Source organism: Oreochromis aureus, linkage group 3 (genome assembly GCF_013358895.1).
Source record: "Oreochromis aureus strain Israel breed Guangdong linkage group 3, ZZ_aureus, whole genome shotgun sequence".
In the NCBI taxonomy this organism is placed as follows: domain Eukaryota; kingdom Metazoa; phylum Chordata; class Actinopteri; order Cichliformes; family Cichlidae; genus Oreochromis; species Oreochromis aureus.
The window spans coordinates 114,439,121-114,460,108 of NC_052944.1; the positions used below are offsets into that span (position 1 = coordinate 114,439,121).

The following is a 20,988-nucleotide window of genomic DNA, read 5'->3' on the forward strand; positions in this document are numbered from 1 at the left end:
CCGCCATTGTTTAGCTTGGCAGAGGTGTGCTATGAATTGTGGGATATGGAGTTTTCCACCAAGCATAGAAGCCATTGTGTTTACCGTAACTATTCAATGGTTCGCGCAACCTTAAAACCTCCAATGGTTCCTGAAAGCAGCGAGGCTGTGCGCGCCATTGATATTGTCGTCATTACGGTATCCAAATAAGGGTAGACAGGCTGTACCACTCCCGGCATACCACTAGAGAGAGCCAACACACCACAAATGAAGTTTGAAATTTGTTTCAATGGGACCAAAAGATGGCGCCAACACACCACAAATGAAGTCTGTTTATTTGGCGCCAAAAGATGAATTGGCCTAAATTTGCACTAAAATATTAATATTTAAAAAACTATAAAAGTCATAAACACCAAAACTCATAACATAATAGTCCAGCTCCAGCCGCACAAAATGATCTAACATATGTAACCCTAATGTCAAAACTGTTCGGCAGAGGAGCGCGGGAAAGTTTTCACTAAAATATTAATATTTAAAAAACTATAAAATTCATAAACACCAAAAGTCATAGCACACCATTCCAGATCCGGCCGCACAAAATGAGGTAACATATATGAAGCTTGTCTCAAAACTGCGGGACGAGTTTCGCTGCAAAATTTCAGGCGGAAACTGGAGAATAATAATAACTAGAAAAATTTGCATTTCCTGCGAAAATGCTGTGTGGATGCCTTAATGCTGAAGCTGTCTGCTCAAAAACTGAAAAAGATGAAAAGTTGCAAAAAGTTGTATGGTGGTGGAAAAAAAAAATTGCCCTGAGTAGGATTCGAACCTGGCCCTCCAGGTCTCAAGGCAGCCACTCATCTCACTAAGCTAAACTCACTCTGACAAAGAAGAGGTGGAGAGACGGAAAATTCTGCTGAAATGAGCATAAGCTGCTGAGAATTGTGTTGATAAGAGGAGAAAAGGCTGAAAATTTTGCAGAAAAGAGGTGAATCAGCAGAATTTCTGCTGAAAAAAGGTAAAGAAGCAGAAAGTTGCGCTGAAAAGACATGAATCAGCAGAATATTTTGCTCAAAAGTGTTTTTTCTGAAAACAGCTGAGATTTGTGCTAATAAGAGGTGAAAAGGCTGGAAATTTTGCAGAAGAGGTGAATAAGCGGAATTTGGCCTTAAAAGAGGTGCAAATTCTGCTGAAAAGAGTTCAATCAGTAGAATTTCTGCTGAAAAGACTTCTGCAGAACTCTTTTCAGAATTCTGCTGAAAAGATGTTTTTACTGAAAACAGCAGAAAAAGCTGGGATTTGTGATGAAAAGTGGTGAAAAAACTGAAAATTTTGTTGAAAAGGGGGTGAAAAAGCTGAAATTGAGTTTAACTGTTAACTGAAAGAAATGTTGCCGTAAGCGGGATTTGAACCCGGGCCTCCCAGTCTGAGAACGGCTGCTCATCTCACTGAGCTAAAACACAGCTCAGCCCAGCGAGCAGAAACAAGTGACCACATTGATAATGTTTTCCATTCATTTCAATGGGCAAAAATATTGCAAAAAATATTCAATATCTCAAAAAGTATAGAAGCTATGAGCACCAAAAGTCATAGCACACATTAGCAGAAAGAGCAGAATTTTTTAAAGTTTGAACTGAGGAAATCGGCTGAAAACTGAGGGAGTAGTTAATCGGCAAAGAACGGAGCAACTAGAGGAATAATAAAGACTAGAAAAAATTGCATTTCCTGCGAAAATGCTGTGTGGATGCCTTAACGCTGAAGCTGTCTGCAGAAAAGCTGAAAAAGATGAAAAGTTGCAAAAGGTTGTATGGTGGTGAAAAAAAAAATGTTGTCCTGAGCAGGATTCGAACCTGGCCCTCCTGGTCTCAAGGCAGCTAGTCATTTCCCTGAGCCAATGTCATTCTTACAAAGAAGAGGTGGAGAGACGGACAATTCTGCTGAAATTAGCAGAAGCTGCTAAGAATTGCGCTGATGAGAGGTGAAAAGGCTGAAAATTTTGCAGAAAAGAGGTGAATCAGCAGAATTTCTGCAGAAAAGAGGTAAAGAAGCAGAAAGTTGCGCTGAAAAGAGATGAACCAGCAGAGTTTCTGCTGAAAAGAGTTTTTCCTGAAAACACCTGAGATTTGTGCTAATAAGAGGTGAAAAGGCTGAAAATTTTGCAGAAGAGGTGAATAAGCAGAATTTGGGCTCAAAAACTAGGAGGGCTAGCAGCATAATTCTCGTACTGGGTGAATCAGCGGACTTTGGTGTACTTTGACTGCGATTTTCATTGCTCTTTGTACCTCCGTCGCGGAGATATGACGAGAGAAGAAACGGCTTCATTTTTGGATTTTGAAAACTGAGAGGAGGACAGATTTCCACCCCTCAAACAAACGTAATTCATTGCTCAACGGTAAGATAATTGTAAAAACTGCTTCCACTGTGAGTGTCAGCAGTGTCTGAAGATATATTGGCACAAGCCTCATGTCCTAACTTTGCTTTGTTAATTAGATATGGCGATTTGAAAATGCCTCCTGTTACAGAATTTCAGCTCTGAATTTCAAAACCTCCACATAGACTTCGAATGGGGACTATGCAGACCATGTGTCACTTCGAGGCAAATTGCGAAAAAATGGTAAATCTCACAATAAAGATAGTGACATTGTCTGAAAGCCAGCAAGAATACCTACGTTTTGATGTATAATTTGTGGGGATTGAGTGAAAATTGAGCGAGCAGCAAGGAGTTGTTCAGACATGAAGAGAAAATTCAGAACAGACCAGCACTCACTCTGAGTTAATTGCACAGAATTGTGGAATTTTCCATTCATTTCAATGGGATGGGACAAATTAAAGGAAAAAAGTGTAATATTTTAAAAAGTATAATAGTAATAAACACCAAAAGTCATAGCAGGAATTAGCAGAAAGAGCAGAACAGTTTAGAGTTTGAACGGAGAAAATCGGCTGAAAACTGAGGGAGTAGTTAAGCGGCAAAGAACGGAGCAACTTGAAGAATAAAGTATAAAGAATAAAGAGAAACAGGAACTCAATAGTGTGGAAGCCCTTTAGGGCATCCACACAATAAAGAATAAAGAGAAACAGGAAAACAACAGTGTGGATGCCATGAGGCATCCACACAATAAATCCGAGGAATAGTAATATGTGTGCCTCTTGGCATAGGCACACATAATAATAAGAGAATCCTCTAATAAGAGGAGATGTGGACGTGTTCTGAAGTGTAACATACTCTTATGTCTGTGAAGGTTCTCAGTCATCCAGGTCATCGTAGTCAAAGGAGTTTGCAAAGAAAAGCGTCTGGACTTCTTTAAGTTGCTTGAAGACATTTCACCTCTCATCCGAGAAGCTTCTTCAGTTCTAAGGTCAAATGGCCGAGTCCCAGATTTAAACCCAGTGGGAGTATCCCCAATGAGGACAAAGGACCCCTGGTGATCCTCTAATCACATGCGCCAAGGTGTGAAAGCGGGTGTGGGACCTAATCAGCCAGGGTTTCGGGTGAGCCCATTGTGAAACCTGGCCCCACCTTGTCATGTGAATTCCTGAGGTCAGGCACCTTGGCGCATGTGATTAGAGGATCACCAGGGGGTCCTTTGTCCCTCATTGGGGGGATACTCCCACTGGGTTTAAATCTGGGACTCTCGGCCATTTGACCTTAGAACTGAAGAAGCTTCTCGGATGAGAGGTGAAACGTCTTCAAGCAACTTAAAGAAGTCCAGACGCTTTTCTTTGCAAAATCCTTTGACAACATACTCTTATATTGAAAGGCCCTAAAACAGGAAATAGTTCCTGGGAACTGCTTTCTGTTTTGTTGCTGTCTAAGTAGAAACTTAATGATCAAAATAGTCACAAGTTTACAGAGTTGAATCATCAGCACACAACACAAATATTCTCACACTTGACAATGTATACATGGACATGCTGTTGGGTGTTGAACCAGAGGTAGTCGAGGAGGAACCTCTCAAATGCCCATGTCCAAGGAAAGATGTTCAGATTTTGTGATGTTCAGGTTGAAGCCTTTAAGTCACTTTTTATTTATTCATTTATTTTATTCATTTTAATTCTGGTTCTGCTTACTGACCACGAAAAGATTTTATGTGGTACACGGGGTTCAAAAATCTGTCAAAATGTGTTAGTACAACTTTGGTAAGAGTAATAGATACCAATCGAGAATCTGTAGCAAGATCTGAAAACTGCTGTTCACAAACGCTGTCCTTCTAATCTGACTGAGCTGGAGCTGTTTTGCAAAGATGAATGGGCAAGAATTTCAGTCTCTAGATATGCAAAGCTGGTAGAGACATACCCTTAAAGACTGGCAGCTGTAATTGCAGCAAAAGGTGGTTCCACAAAGTATTGACTCAGGGGGCTGAATAATTATGCACACCCCACTTTTCACTTATTTATTTGTAAAAAATGTTTGGAATCATGTAGATTTTCGTTCCACTTCTCACGTGTACACCACAAACATGAATAAAATTGATTCATGTTTGTGGCTGAAATGTGACTAAAATGTGGAAAAGTCCAAGGGGGCCGAACACATTTGAAAGCCACTGTAATTCTGTAGGATTTGCTGGACTGTGTTTAAAGTGGCCCACAACCTTTGTGCATTTGGCCAGGACATTGTCAAACTCACTGTTCTGCAGAGATACTGTGACAGAACGCTGGAGAACGTGTGCAATGCAGGAACGTGTTCGAAGGCAGACGTCTGGCAGCAGCATCATATTTCTTGCGCTATCTGTACTGAGTGTGCTGACTTTATTTCAAATGTCCCACTGCTGTGCAACATGAATCAAATGTTCTGCAGGTTTCAGTCAAATGTTTCTGTTTTCATTAGAGTCAGAGCATGTGAACACATGTACTGTAACTGCCAGGTAACCATGGTTACCATGTCCAGTCGTCTCCAGACATACCAACAGCTGGTGCACATTGTACGTGGCTTTCGTGGTCTCTCCTTTTTCTACAGCTCATGTATTCTTCTTGTGATGGTGCATCTTGAGGGAGGCTCATACATGTCGTCATTTGTTGATCCTAAGAACGTTCCTCAGACCGACTTCTTCAACAACACTAATCGGCCAGCAGTTTGCAGCTATCCACTTAACCATGGCGTTTGCAAGCTTGTCTTTCTTTGGTTTATCTAGACTCTGCCCAAGCCTCTGTGGAATTACATGGATTATTTTACATAACCATCATCTTATCATTGCATTAATTATCATTTCATCAAAGTGTTTATTGAAGCTGCTGGCATTATGTTATAATTTATATTATAGGGGTTATCATAATCAAATATTAACATTTTTATTACAGGTGCAGTTATAACTACTTTAAAATGATTGAGTTAAATATATATGTATCATAACTCATATGCTGAGTGTATTGGTACAGTGGAATAGTGGCTGAGCAAAGGCCTGAATGTATTCAGCTTCTTGTGGTATTTGAGTTTGCTTAGTTACAGGTGACGGAAGGATGTCCAGTCCATGGTGACCTCAAAGGCCTTAGATCATCACCATATTCTTAAGAGTATGCCACAAGGAGGAACTTCTGTGTTTGCATTTAATTCTTAAAATACATGAATGTTCTGTACATGCAAATTATGTGCTTGTAAACGCAAGAAGGGGCGTTACAATACCCTGATGTTATAAAAGCAATCTAGAGTGTATTTTGGGTAGAGATGTACAACTGGTTTGCAGTTTACACCTCTCCACGCAGCGTGCATTCATTAAAATCAATTGTTTGAACAACCTCCTCTGGACTATCATTGTTTTGCTCTCATCCTCAATTTCGAACCCGTAACACCTCCCACCACTGTTTGTTTGGGTGGTTTGTTTGCTGCCATCAACAGCGTGTAATGCATTTAAGTGATACTTCAGACTTGAAGTACTCCAATGATAAAAAACTCAACGTTTTTTCCAAATAACTTTAGTTGTATCAACACTGCCCTCTGGAACAGTTTAAAATGAACATGTCAAAGATCTTGCCTGTCACCATGTTTCTGTCCCTGCCCCTTTCTTTCTGTCCCGGGTCATGTGAGCGCTGCAGTAGTATTAGGCCCACCATCAAAGCTCTCATTGAGACACATAATGAGGCCCATTTCAAGCCAGCACTGATCAACATCCCTGCTGTAACCCATGACTTTTATATTCAGAGCCAATCAGCACTTTCAAAATAATCATGATTTTAAAGACTGTGTTAATGTGCGATAAAATAATTGTTGGTGTTAATCAGTTAATGAGTTAATGAGATAATAACAGGTTAAGTTGCCCTAATAATTAGACTTTGGTGACAAACTGATGTGATGTCCATGTTTTCTTTGTTGGACTGTGGGCGAGTGTCAGAACTGAATGTAACATATAGTGTTTAAATATGTGTCAGTTCCACATTTAGAGCTCTAAAGTGCAGCTATCATGTTAGGACTTTGTTAGGAATAGACAGTCACACTGAACACACAGAGGTCAAATCTTTATTTTACCACTGGCTGCATTCTTGATGTTCATGAATTCAGCACGTTCATGATTGTCTGCAGCATTAATCTCATATTTCCATCTAAAGTGTTGAATTTGACGGTTTTATTTGATGTTGTTTATGATCTCTAGCACCAGTTCATCTGTAGGCTGTGCTCAGTCCATCCATTTAGTGAAATGATTGAAATGATGTTTAAAGGTCTCCTTGTTATGTGAGCATGCACAGCTCCTGAAGCAGAAAGCCTGGGTTAACAGAGAAATGATCATCACTGTGATGATGCTCATCATCTCTGACTCACCAAGTGCTGCTCACAGTTGGTTGGGACTTTATCTCTAATATTGGAGGCTGTTACCTTACACTGTTAAACAGCTTGAGATGACTGTTGTTGCCTGTTGGGAATTGTTCCTTGGATAGTGAAGCGAGATCGATCAACTGTAGACCAGACAACAAACGACGGAGGCCCAGAAAAGTACAATCAAACGATGAGTTTATTGACAACGGAGAACAACCGTCAGCATATGGCTTATTTGCTCTGACAAAAATACACTGAGTTCTGGTTTTATAGCATAGAGGATCACACCCCCACATACACGTCAATACAGGTCAAAAATACATTATGTCCAGTCATTGTTTACAGACAAGGGTACATCTTGTACATCTCTAATAACTATGAACAGACATATAACTTCTCTTTTGATAACACCTTCCTTTTAAGGTAATAACTTCAAGCTTCAGGGCCTCTAAGGGCTAATAATGGACCTCGTCCTCAATCACTAAGTAGACTGAATTGGCGCAGGTCTCAAATAAGAAGCAGAAGACACTTGGGCCTTCGCTCAGGCCTGCTACTAGATTTATGTGTATTGTAAGCATGCATGCAATTAACCTGCTATGTTCTCATCTTCCCTCAACATGTATCACCTGGACACTCTCACCAGTGAAGCTTAAAACCCTCTTGGATAGAACATCAACTCTAAACAAGCACAGTTATGCATTGTGTATAGAATGAACTCAACCTGTGAATAGAATGAATGTGATGACAAACATATTCAATGCAATATGAACCCTGTAAACAATATTACTGATAAAATAATACTGTAGAACATGTTATTAACGCATTTATCATAAGGCAGAGTATATGGCAGCAATAAAAGAATCTCTAAATCCCAATAATAGCTGTTATTGTGACAAAGAGAAAATGATTGTTGACAGATGGATTGTTGTTTTGTGTGTGTGCAGTCTGTCAGGCTGTCTGATCACAGAGGAAGGCTGTACTTCTCTGGCCTCAGCTCTGAACTCCAACCCCTCCCATCTGAGAGAGCTGGACCTGAGCTACAATCATCCAGGAGACTCAGGAATGAAGCTGCTGTCGGCTGGACTGAAGGATCCAGGCTGGAGACTGGACACTCTCAGGTATGGAGAGAATATCTGATAAAGGAGGAAGAGCTCGAAGCATTTCCTGTGTCCTTCACTCACTTCCTGTTTGTTTCCTGCAGATGAGACATGAACAATCACACATGCAGGAATATTTTCAGGGACAGATACACTAGTCCGGCTGGATAGTACATGGATATTTATGTAGGGGGTCTCCAAGGAGTCTGTTTGCAGAAACATTACGATAACTGATAAGTCACGTTGAGAGTTTCATTAATAGTAGACCTACAGTTAGGTCCATAAATAGTTGGACAGAGACAACATTTTGTAACTTTAGATATATTTTATTAGGTCATAGATGTACCTGAGATAGTGGCCGCTGTGTACTTAATCAAATGTCAGGTACGTGTGTGTGTGACTGGACTGTGATGGACTGACAATGTAGACTAAAAGTGTTTGACTTACTTGATACTGAGACAAAGACTGCACCAACTTTAGGATTAGTAAATGTCGACAAACAATTCACCCAGTCGGTAAGAAAAGGGTGGATGCTTTGTTTTGTTTTGTTTTTTGCAGGAGCAGGAGGACAGGAGAGACCATAGGGAGGGAGACTGTAGCTTCACATGAGTTTCCCATGCTGTATGTCCACAGTCACAGTGACAGTCATTGATACTGACAGAAGAATCAAACAAGGCTGTTAATCATTTCAGTCTCTGTGTGTGACAAAGAGGCAAAAAATATTGTTGTGTTAGCATTAGCTACTCACATTTTTAAAAGGTAAAGGAAAACAGTTTTAGCATTAGCGCATGATGCTAATTTACATCAAATTAGCATTAGCTGCTCACATTGTTATAAGGGAAGATAAAAAGGTACTAGCATTAGCTGCAAATAATTATTGACCCCTAATTAGAATTAGCCGCTAATGGCAGCCTACTTAGCATTAGCTCCTCACATTGTTATAATTCAGGGAAAAAGAGTTGGCATTATCGGATAATGCTAATTCACATCAAATTAGCATTAGTTAATAATGGTAGACTTCGTATCATTAGCTACTGTCATTCTTAAAATCAAAAAAAGTTAAAATTGAATGAAAAATAGTGTTAGCATTAGCAACTCATATTGTTAAAAAGTAAGAAAAAAATTTGTTCGCATAAGCGGATAATGCTAATTCACCTCAAATTAGTATTAGCTAATAACGACAAGCTACTTAGCATTAGCTGGTCACATTGTTATAAAGCAAGAAAATATGGTATTAGCATTAGTTGCTAATTCTTATTCACCTAACCACTAATGGAAGTCTACTTAGTCTAACTTAAGGAGACTAACTTAAGTAGACTAACTAGACTAAGTCTAACTTAACTCCTCACTAATATAATGCTAATTTACATTAAATTAGCATTTAATGTAAATTAGCCTAGCTAGCACTAGCTGCTCACATTGTTAAAAGGAAAGGGAAAACGATATTAGCATTAGCTGGTAATAATTATTCACCCCTAATTAGAATTAGCCACTAATGGCAGCCTACTTAGCATTAACTCCTCACATCAAGTGTGTGAATGTGTGTGTGAATGGGTGAATGACTGAATGTAGTGTAAAGCGCTTTGGGGTCCTTAGGGACTGAGTAAAGCTATACAAATTCAGGCCATTTACCATTTACCATAAGTCACATCAAATTCGCATTAGCTAATAACAGCAGTCTTCTTAGCATTAGCTGCTCACATTGTTATACTGCAAGGGAAAAGAGTTAGCATTAACGGATGACGTTAATTCAAGTCAAATTAGCATTGGTTAGTAACGGCAGCCTACTTAGCATTAACTCACATCGTTATAATGCAAGGGAAAATAGTTAGCATTAACTTCTTAATGCTAAATGAAGTTAATTAATGCTAAATAGGCTTAAATGAAGGGAAAGTAATGTTAGCATTAGCTACTTAGGCTTATTCACCTTAAATTAGCATATTAACACTCTTTCTGTGATTGACTAGAGCAGTGGTTCCCAAAGTGTGGGGCCCGCTCCCTAGGGGGGGCGCAGAGCTATTGCAGGGGGGGCGCGGCATGAAAAGGGAAAAAAAACAAAAACAAAAACAACGCTTGGACAATGCTAGCACGGGGCGCCCACACAAACGCAAAGCAGGAGATGAAGCATTGCTGAATATGTTTCCAAACCAACTTCATTCTAAGCCAAAGACTAGAAAATATGGTGAAGCATATCTTCCCTTTGGTTTCACCTGCACAAGTGCTGAGGTAGGTCTCCCTGCAGAATTAGTTTTCCCTGCATCGGGAGCAGCGCTGGGCTGTTCAAATCACGGACAAACAGTATCCCACAGTTGTTTATGTTTTTGAACCCATTTTGTAGAGGGTTTTTTTTGACAAATGTATTGATAGCAATGTTGAACATTATTACACAGGAAAAAAAACAACTACATGTAAAATAATTACACCATGATGCCTCTGCCTTTCTAAATGCAGGGACAGTAATGGCCTGTATATGTAAGCGTGTAAAACCTGCAGAGTCAGATTAACAGTATTTTGTCTCTATCTGCCATTCTGCAATTCATCTCATGTAAACAATAACGTGGCGCACAGTGTGACGTGAAAAAGGCACATACCTTTGACATTGCGTGACAAACTCTGTATTCCTCCTTGTCCACACGTAAACGCAAAAAAAAAAGGAGTTTTAAAAATCTCCGTTCTCGTGATTCGATATGCCGCTTTACATGTGCCCGAAACAGCTGCGCGCTCAAAAATACCCGTGTAGGTGCGGACGGAGCGTAAAAGAGTTGGTAGTTTATTTTCTTACTACCTGTAATTTATTGCAGATTATTTGTATTTGCTTAATTGTTTAATAAATGTTTGAGGTGTGAAATAAACCGCAATGGAGCAAAAATATGGGTGTGTGTGTTTGAAGGATGTGTTTGTGCGTGGGCGTGCAGTGCAAGGCACGCCAGGGTGGGGGGCGCGAACATTTTTCTTGTTAAACAAGGGGGGCCCAGCAAAAAAAGTTTGGGAACCACTGGACTAGAGGATTCAAACCAATCAGATGACAATATTCACATGACTCCCACTACTTGAAGCGTATTTGTGAAAATGTTGGAGTGTTCCTTTATCAGTGTCTAACAGTATGTTTATGAGAGCCGTGTAATGTCCAGAGAGAAAGAGTTTTGATACGTGAGAGATTTGTGATGTTTAGTGTGTTTGGAGGCTACAGTTGGTGTGTAGTTAGTGTGTAGTTGGTGTGTAGTGTTATGGAATAAACAAATATTCTTAGTGCTTATTTTCTGAGTATATTGTTTTATGTATTTTAATATTGAAGGCTTGTAAAGCAAGGCCACTTTTGACTCACAAACTAAGTGCTCAGCCAGACTGAAAAACAGGAAGTTAGTGTAGAGCTGTACAAGCATATAAATAAAACAGGAAACCAGACAGAAAAAAGAGGAACTAGTACCATATAAGGAGTTGTTTGTATCGAGGCTGTGTGTGACGTGTAAAGTACCAAAATAACACCCATTTTTAGCTTCTAATGTTAGAGACTATATGCAACTGGCCTTGGGCTTTGCAGGGTTCTCTCTTTCGGAAGATGATTGAATAAAGAATTATAAATGTTTTGACCACTCCTGAGTCGGGTTTTCTCTGTTCTATCATGGGGATCAAAGAATCGGGTTTAATAGTAGTAAGTGTGTAGTTAGTGTGTAGTGTAGTGGTTGTTTTGTGTGTCAGTTCTACTAGTGAATGTCACAGTTGCTGCCTTAAAGCCACCAAAGGCAGATTGCAGTGTAAACGCTGTCTCCATATGGAAAACAGGAGTGATTCACCTCCTGCTGTCAGACCTGCAGGTTTATCCCTGTGCTGTTCTCCTCTGGCTTATAGTGACACAAACTATTTTTTGCAGTGGCACAAATCATTTGTGTGCCTTCTTATTTGATGCAGAACACGTGATTGTTCTGTAAATAGTTTGAAATGCTTATATAAAAACCTCCTGAGGCCTCGGCTGCATTTTTAGGAAATAGTTGCAGAGTTGTTGTTTGCACAACTTGTTCATAATTTTAAAAAAAATGTACAATTTCTGTTTGCATTTAAAGTTCTGAAAATGATTGGTTAAACATGTTTGTGGTTTTTACAGTAAAAATCTGACTTTTTTCCACTCTGATATTTCCTCCAATGACTGGAGATATGGTGTTGATGAATGTGTCAGAACTAATCCAAAGATATAACCCTGTGCAGTCTGGAGAAATGGCCATCATCCAGTCTGTCCTGTTTCCATCAATCACTGTCTGGTTGGCCACAGTCATGATGCATGACAGGGCCAGACAATAAGGTCTTTAGAGAGGCTCATCTGTGCTGTCTTTCCTCCATCCAGGACCTGTAAAGGTCCAGAATGAGGGACAAACACATCTCTACTGACCGTTGTTGTGGAAGTTTTCCACTTAAATAAAGCCTGCAGATGAGCGGTGAGCGGTAGCTAACATTCTTTAATCCAAACACACAAAGAACAGAAAACCAAGCTTGGTGGAGAGCCTGCATGACCACGGGGCAGGGTCAGCAGAGTCTCACTGAGCCTAAGATGGCTCTCAGTTAAATACCTTCTCCAGGAACAAAAGGCAGTACACAGCTGTTTCACACCTTAAGGTTCACACTCCCTTGCTACCTCCCAGAGTCCTTGAAGAGACAAAAGATTCCTTCCTGTGGAGTTGTCTGCTTCCCCCAACTTCCTAAATAGACCCCCACCATTTGTCTTACAGTATTGGTGTGAGACATGTTAAAAATCCAGTGGCACCAAGGCATTATACAATAAAATAATGTGATTAATACATAAGTAAAAGAAATTCCATTACACCGTTCACATCATGGAGATAAACTGTTCACATTTCTTCCTTCAGGCAGACGATACAGAGTGTTGTTAACAAAAAAACAGACACCACAGAAAATTAATTCCCCCGGGCTTTCACTTTGATGAACACTGTGAATGTTCATGTGTATGAGAGCCATGTAATGTCCATGTGTGCATGCTGACTGTGCAGCTCTGACCCCTCCTCCTTTCAGGGTGGAGCCTGCTGGAGTCCGATGGTTGAGACCAGGTCTGAGGAAGTGTAAGTGTGTTTTTAATGGAATTCATGAAAACAAAGCAGCACACATTCAACCATCTTCATCATGTCAGGAGTCATCATCAAAGTGTCAATCAATGAACAGATGATGGATCAATAACTGCAGCTGGATTGTGTTTGTTCTCTCCATCAGATTCCTGTCAACTCACAGTCGACACAAACACAGTACACACAAACCTCCAACTGTCTGACAACAACAGGAAGGTGACATGCGTGGACGAGGTTCAGTCATATCCTGATCATCCAGACAGATTTGATGTTCATCCTCAGCTGCTGTGTAGAAATGGTCTGACTGGTCGCTGTTACTGGGAGGTCGAGTGGAGTGGAAGAGTTTATATATCAGTGAGTTACAGAAGCATCAGAAGGAAAGGAGGCAGTGACTGTTGGTTTGGATACAATGATCAGTCCTGGAGTCTGTTGTGCTCTGATGTTGGTCCTCAGTCTGTCTGGCACAATAACAGATACACATTCATCTCCTCCTCCTCCTCCTCCTCCTCAACTGTCTCTAACAGAGTAGCAGTGTATGTGGACTGTCCTGCTGGCACTCTGTCCTTCTACAGAGTCTCCTCTGATACTCTGGTCCACCTCCACACCTTCAACACCACATTCACTCAAACTCTTTATCCTGGGTTTTGGTTCTATCGTGGTGCCTCAGTGTCCCTGTACTGAGTGGGGTGTAAAGAGTGTCTCCTGTTAGAGAAACACTCTGACTGTTGAACAGATAGTTCAGTCTGTACATGTCTGTCTCTTTCACTCACAAACACGTTTTCAGATTCATGGATTCAATCAGTTGATGTTTGAAACACTTCTAAATGATTCCTTGTAAACTTCTTCCTCTTCAGTCCTTTAAAGATGGAAGCTCCCATTATTCCAGGATCCACATGTTGGTTAGTTAATTGTTTGATTGCCAGCCGAGCCTCCTGTGAGGAAAAGCCAGAGGCTGCCAGTGATGTAGCTGACAGTTTAGGATCAATGTCAGTTTCACTGAATTGTAACTTCAATAGCTGATTGCTCCAATACAGTCACACGTGTTAGCATCATTTAGCTACAGTGGTACTGAAGCAGCTTCAGGTTTCTATGTTTCACAGTGACTGAGATCTTCAGTGGGGGTGGACATGCTCCTGTACAGACCTCTGAGGAGAACCAAGGTGCAGTCAAAGAGTCCAGTCTGTCCTCACAGATGTCAACATGTGGTTTCATCAGGTCTGCTGTCAGCTAGCAGGCTCACATCAGAATCACTGTTCCTGAAAAACACAGTCTGTGTGACATCATCAGTCAGCTGATCGTCCCAGATCTGAATGGTTTCTGTCTCTACTGAGGAAGTCAGAGAATCTCACTGAGGTGTGGATCAGGTCTGAGTGACCTGTGGAGGGACAGCTTTAAACAGTCCACAGGTCTCACGTCCTGCTCAGTCTGGTAGCAGATACCTCGTATTGTTCCAGATGTGCTGACATCACCAGCAGCAGCAGCAGCAGCACAGCTGTGTGATACGATGAATCTCAGTTATTGATCCAACACACAGTAAATACAAAGATCAGGATTTATGAGAGTAATCATTATGAGTCTGAACACATGATCACTGAATGTTAGTCTCCACAATAATAAGCTAACACAAGCAAACACAGCTTTCAGCTCTTATTTTGAAACTTCTTTAGAGAGCTGTGATGTGAGCGTGCCTGGCTCTGAGGCACTTGGGTCAGCCTCTGTTGTTTAGAAGTGTTACAGACTGTGAATGACACAGACCTGTCAGTTTCATGTTTGTCTGTAACACAGCTCAGGGGCTCCATGCTGAACGCATCCATCCAGTGTTATTGATCCAGGACTAATACCAGCATTGGGATCAATACTACACAATCACATGTGTCCACGTGATGGATTTGACCAGCTTTATTCATTAATGATCAATCAACTTATTTACTGCATCTGAGTCCAGCTTCATTTAAATGATCCAACCATGAAAATGACATCAGTCCTACAGAAGCACTTAATGCTAACAGGAAGTCATTGATTAAGGTGGAATAACACAGAGACACAACCACTCACAGTTAACCTGACCCCACTAACTGCATGTGTTTGGACTGTGGGAGGAAGCTGGAGTACCGGAGAGGACGCACACAAACACGGGAGAACATGAAGCACTGAAACAAAGATGGTGGATTTGACCTCAGGACCAGGCGCGTAATTTCCAGGGGGGTTTCGGGGGTCATGACCCCCCCCCCCAATAATCAGATCCAGCCAATATAATTTCATCATTCCAGTTTATAAAATGATGAATTATCTTGCATAAATAGCTTGTTGATGTTCTTTAATCGTTTCAATTATTATCAGCAAAATAGTTTCATGTTTAATCATCTAGTAATGTAACCCTGCCTCCTCCTCTGCATACTTGGTATTACCCAACCAGCTTTCTCTACCAAACCTTCACTGTTTGCTGTATGTTTGTTAGCGCAGTCGCTGGTGCCAGAGACTGCCAGTGACTTCAGTCTGAGGGTTTGAAGTTTCCATGTCTGTGTGATGTGTGGTGTGAAGGCTGCTGGTTAAACTGGGACTCACTGTTTAAAGCACTGAGTGCTCATAGAGAGATGCTGCATGAGTCTCAGTACAGACTACAAACATGGTGGAAACTTAGCTTTGATATCCACACACTCTGCACGTCTGTGAGTAACTGTGATGAAGATGTGCAGAGATCTGTGTGCAAATAGGAGAAAGACTGTAAAGACTCTGTGCTTCTAACAGCCTCTGTTAACATATGTGAGGCTGTTTGTTGTTGTTGCCATGGAGCTTTTCACTGTTTGGGTCAGCAGGTCATGTGATCAGGTTTGTTCTGCTTGACGATGGTTCAGTGTCAGGGTTTGTTTGCATTCATCAATAAATATCTAAATAAATCAAAGACTCCATGTTTGTTCTTTCATCATGTGACCTCTGCTCATCCATCTCTGTGTGTATCAGGATACATTTAGTTCATAATACACAGAAAAATCAGAGTTATTACCTGTAATAAATGTGAAAGTAAATAAATGTGACAGGGTCACCAACCACAGGCTTATGCTGTTCCGCATTAACTTTATTTACACACACAGTTGTCCAACAACAACACGACAGGACCCAGTTCAGTCTTTGCGGATGACCTGCAGGTGCGTTTGCCTACCCTGCAGCCGCACCGTCGACCACACCTCGCCACAGATACACTGCTAATTTTCTGGGGTTTTTGTAGGGACTTTCTTTGTTATGAGTGTATTTTAGCAAATAGAGACCTTGGATTATTTTTTTTCATTGAATGACGGCCTATTCCGGCCCATCGGTGGGGTACTACACGAGTGACGACAAGGAGTTAGGAGGAACATTGGGTCAATGCTCCTTTTTTAACAACTGGACAATAAAGTCCCACCCCCAAAAATCAGGCCTCTCATAAATCTTCCATAAAGTTGTATTTTAATACAAACTTATAACACATGACATCAAATATATATACTATATACAGAGATAAGTTTGAAGCATAATAGATACAGGCAATACAAGTTCCCCTCACTGGGTCGGCATGTTATGTGTGACTGTAAATAAAGTGTGAAACTCTAATTGAGAGGTGGAATTGTTTAATTTGAGGTGATATTCTAACAATTTTATGATCTGAGAATATAGTCTCCTTTTGGAAAAGGATAAAACAAAAATGATAAATTACTATTCTGTTGAGACAGAGAGACAGGTTGTTTGAAATTGGTTCTTTCTCCTGTTTTTAGAATAGAATAGAATAGAATAGAATGCCTTTATTGTCACTATACAGTTGTACAATGAGATACAGAGCATCTCCTACTCAGTGTAAACATGCTGGTGGGGGTACAGTTTCTGCAGTGCTATGTACATATGGACAGTATTAACATGGGAAAAAGATATTATATATATATATATATATATATATATATATATGTATAATGTACAATATACAAGCCGTATTTTTAAGAAAAAAAAGTAAGATGTAATAAATAGTGTTATGTATGTACAGTTGAGTTATTGCACATAGAATTGGTATAAATAGTGGTGGTCCATAGAGGAAGTGGGAAGTCGGGGGCTGTGTTATTGGTGCATGTGTGAGTTCAAGGTGGTTATGGCTTTGGGGAAGAAACTGTTTTTGAGTGTGTGGGTTTTTGTGCTGATGCACCTGTAGCGCTTCCCTGAGGGAAGCAGGCTGAACATGTTGAAGCCAGGGTGGGAGCTGTCCTTGATAATGTTTGCTGCTCTGCTGAGGCAGCGGGAGGAATAAATGTCCAGGGAGGGGAGAGGGCAGCCGATGATCTTTTGTGCTGTCTTGACCACACTCTGAAGCCTCACTCTATCCGCCTTGGTGCAGCTGCCGTACCATACCGTGATGCAGTAGGTTAGCAGGCTCTCAATGGACGAGTGGTAGAAGGTCAGCAGCAGGTCGGAGTTCAGCTTGTACTTCCTGAGGACTCTCAGGAAGTGCAGCCGCTGTTGGGCCTTCTTGATGACCGCTGAGATGTTTTCCGTCCAGGAGATGTCCGCAGAGATGAGGACACCAAGGAACCGGAAGGTGTGGACCCTCTCCACACACTCCCCGTTGATGTAGAGGGGGGCCAAGTCAGTGCTGTGTCTCCTGAAGTAACAATGAGCTCTTTGGTTTTCTTAGTGTTCAGTGCCAGGTTGTTTTCTGAACACCAGGCTGCCAACTTCAGGACTTCCTCTCTGTACTCTGCCTCCTCTCCCTTCAAGATGAGTCCGACTACCGTGGTGTCATCAGCAAACTTGATGATGAGAGTGTTGTTGTGGGTGGAACTGCAGTCATGGGTGTAGAGAGAATACAGGAGGGGGCTCAGCACACAGCCCTGTGGGGAGCCGGTGCTCAGTGTGCGAGTGGAGGAGAGATGAGGGCCGAGTCTTACAGTCTGGGGCCGGTTTGTGAGGAAATGGAGTGGAGGTGGTGAGTGACAGGAGAATGGCGGCTAAGCTGTCATCCCTGTTGGACAACATCTCCCACCCCATGCATGAGACTGTGACAGCACTGAGCAGCTCCTTCAGTGGGAGACTGCGGCACCCACGGTGTGGGACGGAGAGATTTCGCAGGTCTTTCCTCCCCACTGCTGTCAGAATCCACAACAAAGACTTTAACTGATCAAACACACACATGTGCAATAACACTAAGTGCAATAATCTTCCTGGCATCGTTGTATTTTTTACTCAGTTGTATATAGCATTTGTATTCTATTTTTATCTTATTGTATATTTTATTCTATTTTATTCTACTGTATATAGTATTTTATTTTATTCTATTCTGTACAGTTGTGTACTGTATTTATTCTTATTTTATTTTATTCTAATTTTTGCTTCATAACTTTTGCACTGTCCACTTCCTGCTGTGACAAAACAAATTTCCCACATGTGGGACTAATAAAGGTTATCTTATCTTATCTTATCTTATCTTATCTTATCTTATCTTATCTTATCTTATCTTATCTTATCTTAAATCCTTTATCCAGACAGATGTGAGAGGAGGGAGGCCAAGAGTGACCAGTTTGGTGATGAGGATGTCTGGGATAATTGTATTAAAGGCTGAGCTGTAGTCCACAAAGAGAATTCGGACGTAGCTCTGCCGCTGCTCTAGGTGACTCAGCACAGCGTGGAGGGCTGTGGCGATGGCGTCTTCTGTGGATCTGTTTGCCCGATATGCAAACTGGTGGGGGTCGAATTCTGGGGGGAGGTAATCCTTGATGTGCTGAAGGACTAGTCTCTCAAAGCATTTCATGATTACCGGTGTGAGGGCCACAGGGCGGTAATCATTCAGGCTGGAGATGGGAGACTTCTTTGGCACTGGGATGATTGTGGCTGATTTTAGACAGGATGGGATGGCTGCCTGATCTAGTGAGAGGTTGAAGAGTCTGGTGAAGATGAGGGTGAGCTGATGTGCACATGCTCTTAGTACCTTGCTAGGTACTCCATCTGGACCGGCCGCCTCTGGGGTTCACTGCTAGGAGCACACGTCTGACATCGTGCTCCGTTACAGTGAGTGGAGCGGTGCAGGAACCAGGTGAGGTCTAGGATGGGAGCAGGGCTGAGGCAGATGAGTGTTGCTGTTATGGTGTTTCAAAGCGGGCGAAGAAGCTGTTTATTTCCTCTGCCAGCTGCACACTCGGGTTTTCTGTTTTCGCAGTGCTGCCTCTGTGGTTGATGATGTCTTGCATTCCCTGCCACACCTCCCGCGTGTTGTTGCTGGACAGGTGGGACTCGATGTTCCTTTTGTGGTCTGTCTTGGCTTTTTTAATCCCCCTTTTCAGGTCAGCTCGAGCAGCCCTGTACAGAGCTCTGTCACCTGACCTGAAGGCGGCATCACGGGCTTTGAGGAGTGAGCGGACCTCGCTGGTCATCCAGGGTTTTCGGTTTGGGAAAACCCGAATGCTTTTGTCCACAGTCACATTTGCAGTACAGAACTTGATGTAGTCCAGTACTGATCCTGTGAAAGTTTCTAGATTAATTAATTTAGATTAATTCCTAAAGTGTACAGCACAGCCGACTTAGTTAGAGTCAGAACAAATCCAATGAGTAACCAAGTAAACTGAGCCATACTGTTTTAAATTCCTAACCATAACCCAACTGTAACTCTGACCCTAAAACAGAATTTTGAGTCTCAAAAATGTCCCCATAAGGGCTGTTGGTCCCCACAGAGATATGTAAACATGTACACACACACACACACACACACAGGACCCCCCCAACATCAGAGACCTGTTTAAACTACTCCCTGGATTTAAACCACAATGACCTCTGACAACTTTTATGTGTGTTATTTCTGACTCAGGTTCTTTCCTGTTTTTTCCTTTCTTAAAATCTCTCATCTTGTCTCAGGTTTTTAAGGTAGCACAGTGATTAGGACTGTTGCTTCACAGAAGAAGGTCCTGAGTTTGACTCCACCATCAGGTCTTTCTGTGTGGAGTTTGCATGTTCTCCCATGTCTATGTGGCTTCTCTCCAGTACTTTGGCTTCCTCCCACAGTCCAAAGACATCCACTTAGTGGGGTTAGGTTAACTGGTAACACTAAGGCTACGTCCACATCGATGCGTTGAAAACGCCGTTTTGGCCTTCCGTTTACACTGAGACAGCGTTTTCCCCAAAGGAAAACGCTCTCGAAAATGAATACATATGAAGACGGTGCGTTTGTGTCGCAGTGTGGACAGCGAAACAGAGACTTTTGAAAACGATGACGTATTTTAGTCATCTGATGCAGTCATGTGACCAATTAAACAAAGATAGCGGAGGGCATTATACAGCAGTTGTTTTGTTTGACAGCCCTATTAAAGATTAATCTCAGTCTGTACATGCTCCAGATAGCTTTTCTTCAAATTCTTTAATTCTCACTCGCTTTTGCAACTTTTGTGTTACTCGCAGCAACAACTCCACCTCATTGTTAGTCCATTTAAACAACTCGGTGCTTTTCCTCGACATTTTGCCGCGACGTTTCAAAGAGCCGGAAAGTAAATAAGCAGCAGACAGAAATGAGTCAGGCCGAATCGTCTTGCGTTTCATGCATGCGCAGGACTGGAATGTAAGCATTTTTGGCCGTTTCAATGTGGACGCACAACTCTGTGAAAACGACTGAAAACGCCATTTTCACATTTCTCCGGGCTAGTGTGGACATAGCCTATATTGCCCATAGGTATGAATGTGAGTGTGAATGGTTGTCTGTGTCTCTGTGTTAGCCCTGCGACTGACTGGTGACCTGTCCAGGATGTACCCTACCTCTCAACTTAAAACAGCTGCATTAGGCTCCGGACCCCCGCGATCCTGAAAAGGATAAGTGGAAGAGAATGGATGGATGTTTCATGTTTTTATGTGTCTGATTTTTTTTACTCATGCAGAACTTTGGTTACGACGCACATATGTTGTTGATAACAATAAAGCTGACTTTACAGAGAAAGTTTTCCTTCCTGTGTCTCCTTCAAAATAAAAGTCAGTGTTTTAACATGTTCAGAGTCAAACCAACAAAAATGAAGCTGTTAGTCTAGGATGAGGACTGATTCAGGATCAGCTTCTTTATTTGAACACTCAAACATGAGAGCAGCTCTGTGCTGCCCCCTGCTGA

The 20,988-nt window shown here is 41.6% G+C and overlaps 1 protein-coding gene across 1 annotated transcript in view; it reads left to right on the forward strand.

The window, feature by feature from the left end:
- LOC116312827 (NACHT, LRR and PYD domains-containing protein 14-like) overlaps positions 1 to 7,810 on the forward strand; it is a gene marked incomplete at both ends in the record, with an annotated part of 197,428 nt that extends 189,618 nt beyond the window's left edge. The window contains one exon of the mRNA XM_039608451.1: positions 7,666 to 7,810. Within this exon, the coding sequence (XP_039464385.1) occupies positions 7,666 to 7,810 (145 nt within the window). The remainder of the gene's footprint in view (positions 1 to 7,665) is intronic.
- Positions 7,811 to 20,988: the final 13,178 nt, after the last annotated feature.